General features: G+C 40.2%; 1 protein-coding gene across 1 annotated transcript in view; it reads left to right on the top strand.

Moving 5' to 3' along the window:
- LOC125433404 (synaptonemal complex protein 2-like) overlaps window positions 1–12,335 on the top strand; it is a 35,191-nt gene extending 22,856 nt beyond the window's left edge. The window contains exons 14-20 of the mRNA XM_048497907.1: window positions 866–990; window positions 2,136–2,172; window positions 3,424–3,497; window positions 3,587–3,644; window positions 4,935–4,990; window positions 5,936–5,987; window positions 12,285–12,335. Coding sequence (XP_048353864.1) covers window positions 866–990; window positions 2,136–2,172; window positions 3,424–3,497; window positions 3,587–3,644; window positions 4,935–4,990; window positions 5,936–5,987; window positions 12,285–12,335 — 453 coding nt within the window. The remainder of the gene's footprint in view (window positions 1–865; window positions 991–2,135; window positions 2,173–3,423; window positions 3,498–3,586; window positions 3,645–4,934; window positions 4,991–5,935; window positions 5,988–12,284) is intronic.

Here is a 12,335-nt window from a genome sequence, read left to right as displayed (position 1 = left end):
GCGCCCGCACGACCCGGCTTGTCCCTGGGCCTCCGGCGTGTCGCCGAGGCCTGGGGACACGCCCCCCTGGCCCTGCGCGCCTGCTCGAGCGGCGCAGGGCAGGGGGCGTGTCCCCAGGCCTCAGCGACGCGCTGGAAACCAAGGGACAAGGTGAGTGCCGAATCGGGAGGCGCCGTGAAGCCGCTGCCATTCGCTCGGCAGCGGCTTCACGACGGCGTATTCCAAAAAGAACGCTTCTTAGCGTTCTCGGAATACGCCGGCTGCGGGCCAGCCGGGCGGCGCGGGGGCGGCGCGGCTGCGCTGCAGCTGCGCCGCCCGAGCAAATGGCAGCCTGGAGACGCCATTTTTACCGTCTCCAGGCCGTCATTTTCCGCCCGTGCGGAAACGGCCTTACTTACTTACGTATTTATTTATTTATTTATTAGATTTTTATACCGCCCTATCCCCGAGGGTGTTCCTTCCACCAACTTTCAATCCTCCTTCATCTAAATCTCACCCAGCTTTCCATGTGTTATGTTCTACATAGAGATTGAAGAGATGGGAATATAAAATGCATCCTTGTCTGACACTTTTGCCTATTGGAAACCATTCTGTTTCTCCACGCTCTATCTTAACTGTAGCCTCATGTCCAAAGTGTAGGTTGCGCATCAAGACAGTCAGATGCTATGGCAAACCCATTTCTTCTAAAACCAGCTATAGTTTTTTATGATCCACACGTCAAAAACTGTGCTTATGATCTATGAAAAATAAGCTGATTTTCTTCTGAAATTCTCTCACGTGCTGCAGTAATCATTGTAAATTTGCAATATGACCTCTTCCTTTTCTGAATCCAGCTTGAACATCTGGCATTTCTTGTTCTATACAGAGAGCAAAATCAAAAGCAGTGGTTGAAACAACAGACATGTTAATACATAAACTCAGTGACAGGTACCAACGAAGTGAATGTGCAAAAAGTACCCGAAAATTGTACCAGTCATTTTCCAACAGCAGGTATTGCATGCTTATTTTCTTTTTACAGTGATTTGAGTTGGTTCCCATGCGAAATGACTCCTTTTAGCATGCAGAGGAAATAGCGCGCAATAGGAAGTGCAGATATGAAATAAATATTCAATGCCCCAAGGAATCATCCAGTCTTCTACCCGTGTGTCATTCACTTAGGCAGTGCAAGGCATCTGAACATCGCACTCAGAATACATCATTAATTGACTTTTTTTCTTAGTACTGAAAAATTATCTTTTGAGAAAATGAAAAAAAATGTAAAAGAAAGAATGTAACATGAACCCATCACTCTGGCGCTTTCCAGTTGTGTGTCAGTGGCACACGAGGTGCTGTTTCAGAAAAGATCAAAGTTGGCCCCGGGGGAAGGGAGGGAGGGAGGGAGTGATCACAGCTAGGGATGAACAATTCAAAAGTTATCATTTTATTCCATATTGGAACGTCAGGATGAGTGATTTTATTATTTTAATTAAATATTGGGGTATTACTATCGTTCAATAAAGTCACTTTGGGGGAAATTTCTATTTTAATAACTCTTCAAAAATTCTCCCAATTTAGTGAACGCTGTAGCCGTGCCCTTTCTGAAGGAATTAAAAATAATCTTTGAAGTTTCTTCTCTCCCAGAGGCAGTTCGTGATTCCTTCCTGACACAGTCCTGATTCTGTTATAATTGGGAATAGAAATATTGGAACTGGAATCATTGGTGTGGGCGTGTATGTGTGTGTGTGTGGTGGGGAGAAGTGGGTGGATTTGCAAAATGGGGCATAGTCACTCTGATACAATACCAGAAATACTGGTAATTTCCAAATATAACTCCCTCATCACAGCATCACCTAGCATTTAGTAGCAATCCTATTGATAAAACAATTAATGCAATGATTGCCTCTGGATGCAATGCGCTAAGTTGCTGTAGTGTTGTTAGTAGTATAGAAGTAGCTGATGCACTTACATATTCAAAGTGTTGTGGCAGCAACATTTACTTGTAAGTTTGTTTCATAGAACACAGTAAGATTTACTGTGCAAGGATAATGTTTTGAATCGTAGTTTGGTTACACAGTGCAATATTTCTTTGCAAGTACATGTATTTAGTATTAAATGTATTTATCTTTATTATTATATATGGTCCACTTTTCTTGCAGAGCATCTTTAAGTAAATCTGCTTTCAGTTTTAATAAGGTATGCTGATCTTTTCCTATATTTACAAATATAGAAAACAATCCCTCCCCCCCTCTCTGTAGGTATGTATGTATGTATGCATGCATGCATGCATGCATAAAAGTAGATTAGGAATGTGCACATGTAAGTTAACTAGGAAAATCTGAAGTGAATCCATTTTTTAATATTCTGCATGCTATTTTTAGCAGTAGCATGAATTGATAATCTTTGGCAGTAGCCATTGCATCTGTCCTGTCTGCTTTTCACAGTCATGGGAGGCAGCAGTGAGAGGGGAGGAAAGAGAGCAAGTCAGATGATAATATAAATTATATGTACTTTATTCAGCCAGAAGAAGTAGCTGCCTCTGAAGCATGCTGCAATCATTGGTTTGTCAGCACACAGCTTTGCCCCAACCATTACACTATCTTCAGCAGACTTGAGGAGGACTTTCTGTCTCCCTGGTAGCAAGTCAGTTTCCCTGCCAATATGAGGTCTTTCTCTCACTGAAACGATGCATTACATTTTCCATTAAATAGTAGCACATCCATGGATTGTAACGCTATCTGTGGGAGGCCCTGACCTGGGTCTGAACGAGAGCTAACTTCAGGTTTCTAAATGGGGCTCTGCAGAGGTGCAAAAGCCTACCAATGTGGATTATGAGTTTCAGGAATAGATAAATGACATGGAGCATGAAGTAAGAGCAATAAATCTGTGGAAATTGTCATTCCCTCTTCTGTAAACTTGTGCCCACGAGTCTTTGGAATATGTGATTGAGTCCAAGTTGGTATTGTGTGTATTAATTAGTTGAGGTTTTAGTTTATCTTAATACAGTTTGAGTAATTTTGCTGACCTTCCTTGCATTCTTATTTCCTTTTCTTTTTTTCCTCTTTCCCCTGTGGGTACTTATACATCAGACTGGATTTATGATGGGGTGTTTTATTGTACTGATTGTTGGTAACTGCCCTGAACCTTGTCCAGTGGGGAGAGTGGGACACAAATGTTAAAAAAGAATAAATGGGCAAAATACCCCTTTCACATTATTTCTAAAAGACTATTAGCATTCTGTTTGGATTTTCCAAGTGGGATTGTTTGTGGAATAAGCATCAGAGCCAATTGCCATAGTGCTTTTTTTATCATCATGCTAAGCAAGAGTTTAAAATAAAAATTGGTTTGATCTCCTGGTGCAAGTCCTGCTTAACTAAAAGAGACTTAAATGGGTGAAGCAGATTGAGAGTGGCAGCCTTCCTTTCCTAACTGTTGTTTTACACCTAGAAAAACAGTCAGAACAAAGGTTCTAAAAATCTGAAATCCGAAACTCTGCTAAACATCACTACTGGACACCTGATGTAAGTGAACAACCTCATACAAGTATAAGCGTCTTTCTGTGTAAAATCATTGACTGGGCCCCTAAGTGCAATTTTCTGTCTTGTTCTAGGGATGATGTCTACAATTTTAACCTAAATGGATTTGATGAACCTACAATAAAGCTGGGAGTAAGATTACCATTTTAGTAAATAATGTAACAGTCAAGCGATGATCATGATTTAAGATCACATTTATGGGCAACCATAATGTTCAACAGAATGGGATGGGTGCCGCTCATGCATCAGATTTTGGAGTACTTTCAAAAGCAGAAAACTATGAGTTCGTTATATTTTTTCCAGAGGGAGGAGAGATTTTAATTTTCTGCCTCAGGCTCCCAAGTATGTTTTGGTCCTGATCAGAATTCTGTCTGACAAGGTTGCTCTTTCTGCATCTACATGTAATGTCCAAGGGAAAATGGTTATTGAGACCAGCTTAGAGGAAAAACTGTTGTTGATGAAAATATTAAACAACATTTTGCATCTGGCCCATGTTTTGCATTTTGAATGTATTCTATTAATGATAGAAGACCCTGACACAGTTGTGGTCACAAAATAATCATTCATTATAACCTCTGGTCTCAGTTGCACATTTCCAGTTGCATCAAATTTACTTTCAGGTAGTTCAGAAGGATGTTGCTGTGAATGCAGATGTATATCTCCTGTGGGCTAATAAGATTCAATGGAAAACTGTTCACATAAGGGAAAGATTACTTACCAGAGGCGACTCTAGGAAAAATGGAGCCCAGAGACAAAATCTGAATTTTCCCACCATAGGTGGCCAGGTCTACCACCCAGAGCCCTGGTCTACTGCCTGGAGCTCGCGCCGGCATGCAGGTCTACTGCTTGGATCTGCCAGCAACGTCCAGATCTACCACCTGGAGCTGGTGCCGGTGGCCAGGTCTATGTGGGCCCGGGGACATGGGTTATCCCATGTCCCCATAGGCCAGTGGTGGCGAACCTTTGGCACTCCATATCTTATGGACTACAATTCCCATCAGCCCCTGCCAGCATGGCCAGTTGGCAGGGGCTGATGGGAATTGTAGTCCATAACATCTGGAGTGCCAAATGTTCGCCACCACGGCCATAGGCGGCATGCCCCTGTTGCTTACATATACAGATATCTCTTAATACATTTTGACACAAATTTGTATCTCATGTATCAGACCTCCCTTAGCGAGTCTCATATTTAAAACATTAAAAATAATAATATGGATTATTTTTTAAAAAAGTTAAAATAAGGTAAAATAAAATAATTGTATTAAAACAGACTATTCAAAACCACAATTAAGCACCAGAAGTCTGTAGTTAGCATCCTGCAGTTTCCACTTAGATGTCAGGGACTGGAAGAAGCTTTATGAAAAAAATGCAAGAAAGATTGTAAATTTTGATTTTTTTTCTTTTTTTGTATTTACATTTTAGATCCAAGAATTTCATGTTACTAAATTTAAAGCTACCACAAGTCTTTCCCAAAAAATGTAAGCAATCTAGTTTCTGCTGTACCTCTGTTTGAGGTGATTACATATGATATCACATAATTTGTTGGTTGTAACACTATTGATGTAACTATTTATCCTATTTAAAAGGAAACTCTGATTTTTGTTCTTTTTTTATTAGATACTTCATTGTACCCTTTTTTGTTTTCTGATTTTTGTTCACTCACTATGAACTGCTACTGCTATCTAGATACAACCAAGTTTCAAAAGAATCGGCATCTTTTCATCCAGGTTCCAACATCCTCACTGCAGCATGTTTCTAGTGAAGACGTCTAAGCCTGCCCCTTGGGGGCTGTGTGTGTGTGCCTGCTGTCAGGGGTGCAATTGTTAAGATAGCAGCATCAAACTTTCCAAGTATCTTTAGGAGACTCTTCTGATGATACCACCCAGGTTTGGTGAAGTTTGGTTCATATACACAAATACAATGATAATCAGAATCATATATCTGGATCTCCATATCAGTCATGTGTATTGGGGGATTATGGAATAGCCATATCCATATTTCAACTGGTTCATTGGACTTCATTACAAGGAATATTTTATTGAGCACATAAGAGACATTGCATGGAATAGCTCATACAGCAAACAAAAGACATTGACTATAGATTATTGGATTTATTGGACAGAGGTCCAGATGTAGGATTTTGATTAGCATTGTATTTGTGTATATATAATAGAAAATATTAGATTGTCTTACTTAGGTTGAGTAGCTGAGCACTATAGAAAATAATATAGCATTGATTAAAAGGGAATTGCCTTGCCTATCTGTAACACATGTGCTTAGTTCCAAGGGGAAAAATATGCCAAACTATAGGCTCGTTGACAACAGAACACTATAGTTATTTTCTAGTCACACAAACAGGACAAAGTGAATTAATACAAGTGAAGTTTTGCTAACGTAATTATTAGGGTAAATTCTTCTTTCAGAAATCATGAAGATGAAAGGAAAGCTAGAACTCAAAAGAAACAAGACAGAAAGGTATTTTAAGAAAAGACTGCTAACTTCCCACATTTAGAAACTGTAAATTACTTGTATAAAGATACACAAACAGCACAAAATGCTAGAATATCATTGTGATGATATACCATTGTAACAAGACGGGGTAACAGGTTCCGTGAATTCTCAGCTTTGGCTGGTGTACCCTTAAAGGCCTTCTTTTGTTATGTGTTAGGGGCTTGTTTTAGGCTATGTTTTACTTATGCCGTCAGGGTCTGCCGAATCAGCAGAAAGTGTAGACATCCATGTTGTCTAGCTCTCCGCCATCCAGCTCAAGTTGAGAGCTGAAGGCCTTCCCACAATGAGCAACTCAAAATAGCTAGTATAACATAGGAATAAGCATATCATAATTATTGAATATAAGTGAGTAATAAATGCCACTAAATATGACTAAATGTGATTAAATGTGATTACACTTTCAGTGCTAACAAAATCATGATAGGGCTTATTTTTGGGGAAACATGTTATTTCATACATCTGAGAGCTATAGTAAGATGTAGTCCAGAAAAATGGATGCCACACTTGTTAGTATGACATTTGCTTATTGGAGCCTGTGTTTTCAGTATTTAAATCCTCATCCAACACTGCCTCAGTTTTTGACCCATAGGAAAAAAACTGCTGGCTGGCATTAGTTTGATATTACCTTGAAATTCCAGTTATTTAATTGGAATCTACTATTGCTTTTCCAAAGAAGATGAGTTCAATTAGCTGTTATTTCTCTCTTTAAAATATTACCGGTATATTCATTTAAAAGGAAACTGTGGTCCTAGTCCAGTGGCAGTTAATTATGACAAACACTGAAATCTTATATACACTTATGTGAATAAAGTTTTGAATAAACATGCATGGGTGTGTATTATAAATCCCGTCACCAACAGTGAGACTTGGTAATTGTGACTAATGTTTCAAGGTTTTAAGTCCGCTCTAGTGAGTCTATCTTTGCTGGATGGCATCCTATAATAGCAATTAAATGGTCTTGTTTTGTAGAATGGAACAAATAAAAACAGGAAACATCTTTTCAGTGATACAGACACCGAATACAGAGGTGATGACTCTAAAACAGATATTAGCTGGCTTCACGAATCCATTAAAAAATCCAAGCCTCAATTGATAGATTATAGCAGAACCAAAAACCAGAAGAAATCTAAAAGTCTGAAAACAAGTAAGATATGAAAAAATGAAAATGAAAAAATGTATGAAATGTATGTATATAATCTACATTATAATAATTTGTATAGCACATAAAAAGAAAACTGCATGGCTTATGATGTTAAATATATCTTGCTACAGTATGTTAAAAATTATTGATTTTCAAATAGATATGCTTAACATGTCTCGTGATGGCTTTTCAGAGTTTTGTGTGATAGTTTCTCTCTCAGACCTAACTAGGAGAAATAACCATGCCATGCAATAAAAGTGCTAGGAAAATAATTTTATATCTTTATGTGGTATCTATTCATGTCAAATGGGAACTCAAATTTATGAAGAAGTTGAGATGTAAAATTTGTAGAAATTTTGAAGCCATGATGGCGAGGGGGGGGGGGGGGTTCCCAGGGGAAAACAAACAGTTTGAGGGGGAAAATGTCCTGGATGACTGGAATCAAGAGTCATTCACATATAGGTGTGCATTTGAGAAGCCCTAGGCATTTAGTTAGCTTTTCTGTATCTGATCATTTGATTCCTGGCAGGAGAGAAATTCAGCAGTCTTAAGTCTCTTGTGAGTCTAGTACACAACTGATACTTTTGTGCAATTTCTGCTTCCAGTTTGCTTTTATTGACAGCATGATTATTTTGCATTTTTAACACTCACAAATACAACAGAAAATTTTGCCATCCATTACTGCTATGTAGATAAAGGAAAGCAATGATGTGAGTCCATAAAAATATCTTACCTGACTATAAGTGGGTCACAAGCAAGGAGCCCCTTCTGAGAAGAATCAGTTCAGTTTCACATAGTATAGGTTTTTTAAATCAGCTTCTAAAGTAGCTCCAGGGGTGACAAACTCGCTGCCCTCCATATGTTCATGAACTACAATTCCCATCAGTCCCTCCCAACATGAGCATTGGCTATACTGGCAAGGGCTGATGGGAATTGTAGTTCATGAACATCTGGAGGGCCACAAGTTTGACACCTGTGAGCTAGCTGTTTCACTTGATAAAGGCCATATTCTTGGGTAATTAATTATTTTCTAACTTTAGGCACCACACAAAGTTATCTATACTTGAATTCCTTTCACAATATATAAAAACTATTTATTCATGTTATTTTTTTATCTTAACAAATCTATCTACAAATAGTGACTTTTATTTTTTAAAGAAAAATCTCCTGTCTCATCAAAGATTAAAAGGGTGTCTCCACAAAAGGAAAGTAAAAGTAATAAGGTACGGCAAATTTTCAAGTATTTTCTTTTTATAAAAAACGAGACTGAATCGGTCCAAATAAACATTTAATTGGCAATGTTAATCACCTTTAATAATCTGATTTCTTAAGTAATATTTCTGCAAGGGTAAGGAAATGTACAACTGTGTTTCCATACAAAATGATGCATTCCAAATCTTATGAAGGTTTGCAATCAATTATTGTTGAAGCTGTGTTCAGTTCCCAAATTAATTTGCTTTGTGCCAGCTCAGGGGGAGGCTGCTATTTTAGAAACACACATCTCCTTCGGGATATACATAAGTTTGGTGACCATACTTTTAATTATTGTTTCCTGCTTTTTAAGGTGCACCTGTACTATGATGCATCAAGTGCCTAAGTGTGCTAGGGCCATTATAGTTCCAGCCATCCACTGACAATCTCCCTTTGTGGCTTGCTGGGGTTACTTTCAATTAAATGTTCCAAGTGTGTGGTGAATGATGAGATTCCAGTGTACCAAGGCAGTTCAAAAGCAAACAGTATTTTTCTACATGTGTCTAGAAACAGTGGCTGCCACAAACCCAGACTTCCCTGCACCCCACCAGCAGCTTCCTGGTATCCCACTGCCCTGCCAGCAGCCTCACCACCAAGACTGGAGCCAGGTGGCCAAACATGCCACCAACCCCTCCTCACTTACTGTGGGTGTTAAGGCTGCTCTGGCTGAAGGTGCTGGGCAAAGAAATGCCATCGTGGCCAGCTCAACTACCACAAACACTCAAACAAGGTGGGGGAGCCTGTTCTCACAGGTTCCCTAGAGTAGGTTATTAATTATTTGTGTGTGCCGAGAGGGGGTTACTAATTGGTGATTTTGCCACGTGATTTTTGCCTTAGTTACGCCCCTCCTCTCAGCAGTAGCGCGCAGAACTTGAAGCAGTCTAGCAGGAGGTGCACCGGCGTGCGTGGCAGCCTGCGCCTGCGTGCATTCGTTTCCCGCCCAAGGACCGGCACAGCGGCTACATCCTTGCCACAGCCCTGCCCAGAAATGCCCTGCCCCCAGAATGCCCGGCCACGCCCCCGTCGGGCCCGGCCCAGCCCCATTGGTGCTACGCCACAGTTTGAATCCCACCACCATCGGAACCCGTTACTAAAATTTTTGGATCCCACCACTGGACGGCAGCCAGGGTCTCCGATACTTGTTAGACTGCGTCCAAACTGCATTCAGGAGGGGAGGAAGAACCGGGGGTGGGCCAGTCAATCCAGACCTCAGCAGAATCAGACAGATGGCTTGGGGTTAGTGGGGGGGGGGGGGAGGAGTTAAGAGGCCGCCCCTGGGAGGAGGGAGAAGATAAAAGGCAGGAGGGAAACAGATGGGGGCAGTAGTAGTGGTAGTGGTAGTAGCAGAGGAGAGACAGAGAGAGATGAACAGAGAAAGACCAAGAGCAATGGAGAGAGTAGGAGAGGGAGGAAGGAGAGGGCAAGTGGGAAAAAGCTGGTTGCTGGAACCAACGAGCTCTGGCTCTGGTAGGCTTAAGATAGACAGGCCAGCCGCCCATCCAAGGCCAACGTGACTGGCCAGGCTGCAGGGTGCAGCCTGTAGTATTGGTATTTGGCAAGTGCCAGTCACACAATCCAGTAACGAAGGAGTTAATGTTGTGCATGCTAATTAGTTAGTGAGGTCAGAAATCAATGACCAGGTAATTGACGCCTATTGGTCAAGCAGACCTGGCATGAGATACATGCAGTTCTTCACATAGACAATAGATTTATATCCTTTGTTCACCCTCTGCACATGCTCTCTCTAGTAGCTTATTAGACATGTGATAGCCAAGCAGAAGCGAACTAATGGAGCTAGTCAGAAAGATATGTTCTTGTTTTGTATCCAAGTTTACCCGTCCCTGTTTTTATAGTTAGTAAACTTTATTTTCAGTAAGTAACTGCCTCTGCCTCTTTATTGCGCAAACTCTGCATTCATAAGAAGTGTGATATAATCACAACTGAGATTCACATCAACTAGCCACTTGCTCCCCTGCCAATGAGAGCGAGGACGAGCCAGAGACCACCTGGGAAGAGGAAGGAGGGACAGCCACCCCAGACCAGGAGGAGAGGGAGATCCAGAGTCTTCAGAATTAATTCTTTGTAGTCATATATTCACTCTGAAATTGAGAACGCTGGTGTAGTGTAATAAATATTCAATTCTGTATTCAAGATAACACTTTTTAAAGGTACCTGTTTCAAAACATCAGAGAGAAAATGATTTTGCAAGAAATCTGCCGCCAACTAGATTGCGACAACCTAGAAGAGCAGCGAAAGCCCAAAAATGTTATAAAGAACTCTCAGATTCAGAAATGGAGGATGAAGAAGAATCTTCAACGCACTTAATTAAAAAAGACTTGATTGTAGGACGTGTAAGCATTTTCCTTTAAAATAGTTTGATTAAAAAAAAATATTTTATTCAGCTTTGCTTTTTAAAAGCTGGCCTGTAAATTTGGGCGTTTTGTGTACTTTGAACTTTCTTTCCAGAAATCTTATACAATCTTACAGAATATACCAATACCAAATGAGTATAATAATCTAATTGTCATTGGTTGTCCTTCCTAATCAAGTAAAATATGTCTAATACATTTTTCTACCTCTAGCCAAAAGACAGAAGTATAAACAGCAAAGATGTGAATCAGCAGAAGGTAAAACAAGGTGTTGTTTTCAGTGAGGCAACCAAAGGACAATCTGTTAAGCAGCCGGGGAAAAAACCAATTAAATCAAAAGACAATTCACCCCAAAATGAAGCAGAATTTCCACCAGTGCCCTCATCTGACAGCCCAAGTTCTGTAGAGATGCTGAGATGCAAGTATTTCAGATTTTCAGTCATGCATTTAATAGCTCTGATTTTCATGCTGAGTGAAACAAGTAGTTATTTAAATTATATATAGATAGGACTATATCTTAGGGATGTGTGAACCTATCATTTTTTCCCCTCTATGATGGTGTGTACTAGAAGAGACAGTAAAAATTCTGTGGCTGCTATATTGTCCACCATGCACAGGTTTCCTACAGTTCTTTGTACACCTATGCCACTTTGTGGGCTTGGACCCAATATATTTCCTGTCTCCTCTGAAGGGAAGTTACCTATTTCCTCATTAATTAACATCCCTCCCTCCTGCCCCACTGTTGACTCTCTGGAGCCTTAGTTTCTTGGGGTCTCTAGTGGCAGCATGGAAAGAACTGAGGGAGTAGCACCCCTCCTGCACAGAAGACCACTTGATGAACTACAGAAATGGTAGGCATTGATCAATAAAAACCCGGGCAAACATTTCAGTCTTTTTTCCTTTTGGAAGAATCTGAGGAAGTTCTTTGTTTTTATGGCATTTTGCACTCAACATTAGCCTTTTCTGTTAGTTACCTTATTTGTCACAGTTAGCCGTGCACAGAAATTGAAACTCCTTGGAAATCTGGAGTTCGCCCTTAACAAAATTACTAATTTTATTGTGGTTATCAAAAATATAATGGTAAACAGAACAAAATTAGTGGGAGGAAAAAGAAAATAATATACCACAAAATAAAAATTCTTGCGGCAGAAGAGACACAGCTCATTGGCAAAGTCAGTGCTTTGAGTTTGGGTGCCTCCAGTTCAAGGGTTGCATAGCTGGGCCTGAGGTATTTCTCTGCCCAACAGAACAGATAATACTGTGAAATACAGCTGTGGTCCAGTGTGGGACAACTTCTTGAGTTCATTGATCCTGTCTTTTTAGGTACATATTGACAGGACAAAGTTTTAATCTCCTATGGAAATGAAATTTAAAACGCACGGGTTGTATACCATTCCTCAAATGACAAACCTTCCCTCCAGCTTTACTACCAGTTGGACAATTGTTGGAGATAACTTGTGTCTCAAATATATGTTGTCTGATCTCTTTGTATTCCATTAGGTTATGAGAAAACTGCAGAGGAAGAATTTGCTCAAGAACATGTTTCAGTGA

This window comes from Sphaerodactylus townsendi, linkage group LG05, assembly GCF_021028975.2.
Source record: "Sphaerodactylus townsendi isolate TG3544 linkage group LG05, MPM_Stown_v2.3, whole genome shotgun sequence".
NCBI lineage: Eukaryota > Metazoa > Chordata > Lepidosauria > Squamata > Sphaerodactylidae > Sphaerodactylus > Sphaerodactylus townsendi.
The sequence above is the reverse complement of the archived record's forward strand: the minus strand, read 5'-3'. Positions and strand labels throughout refer to the sequence as shown.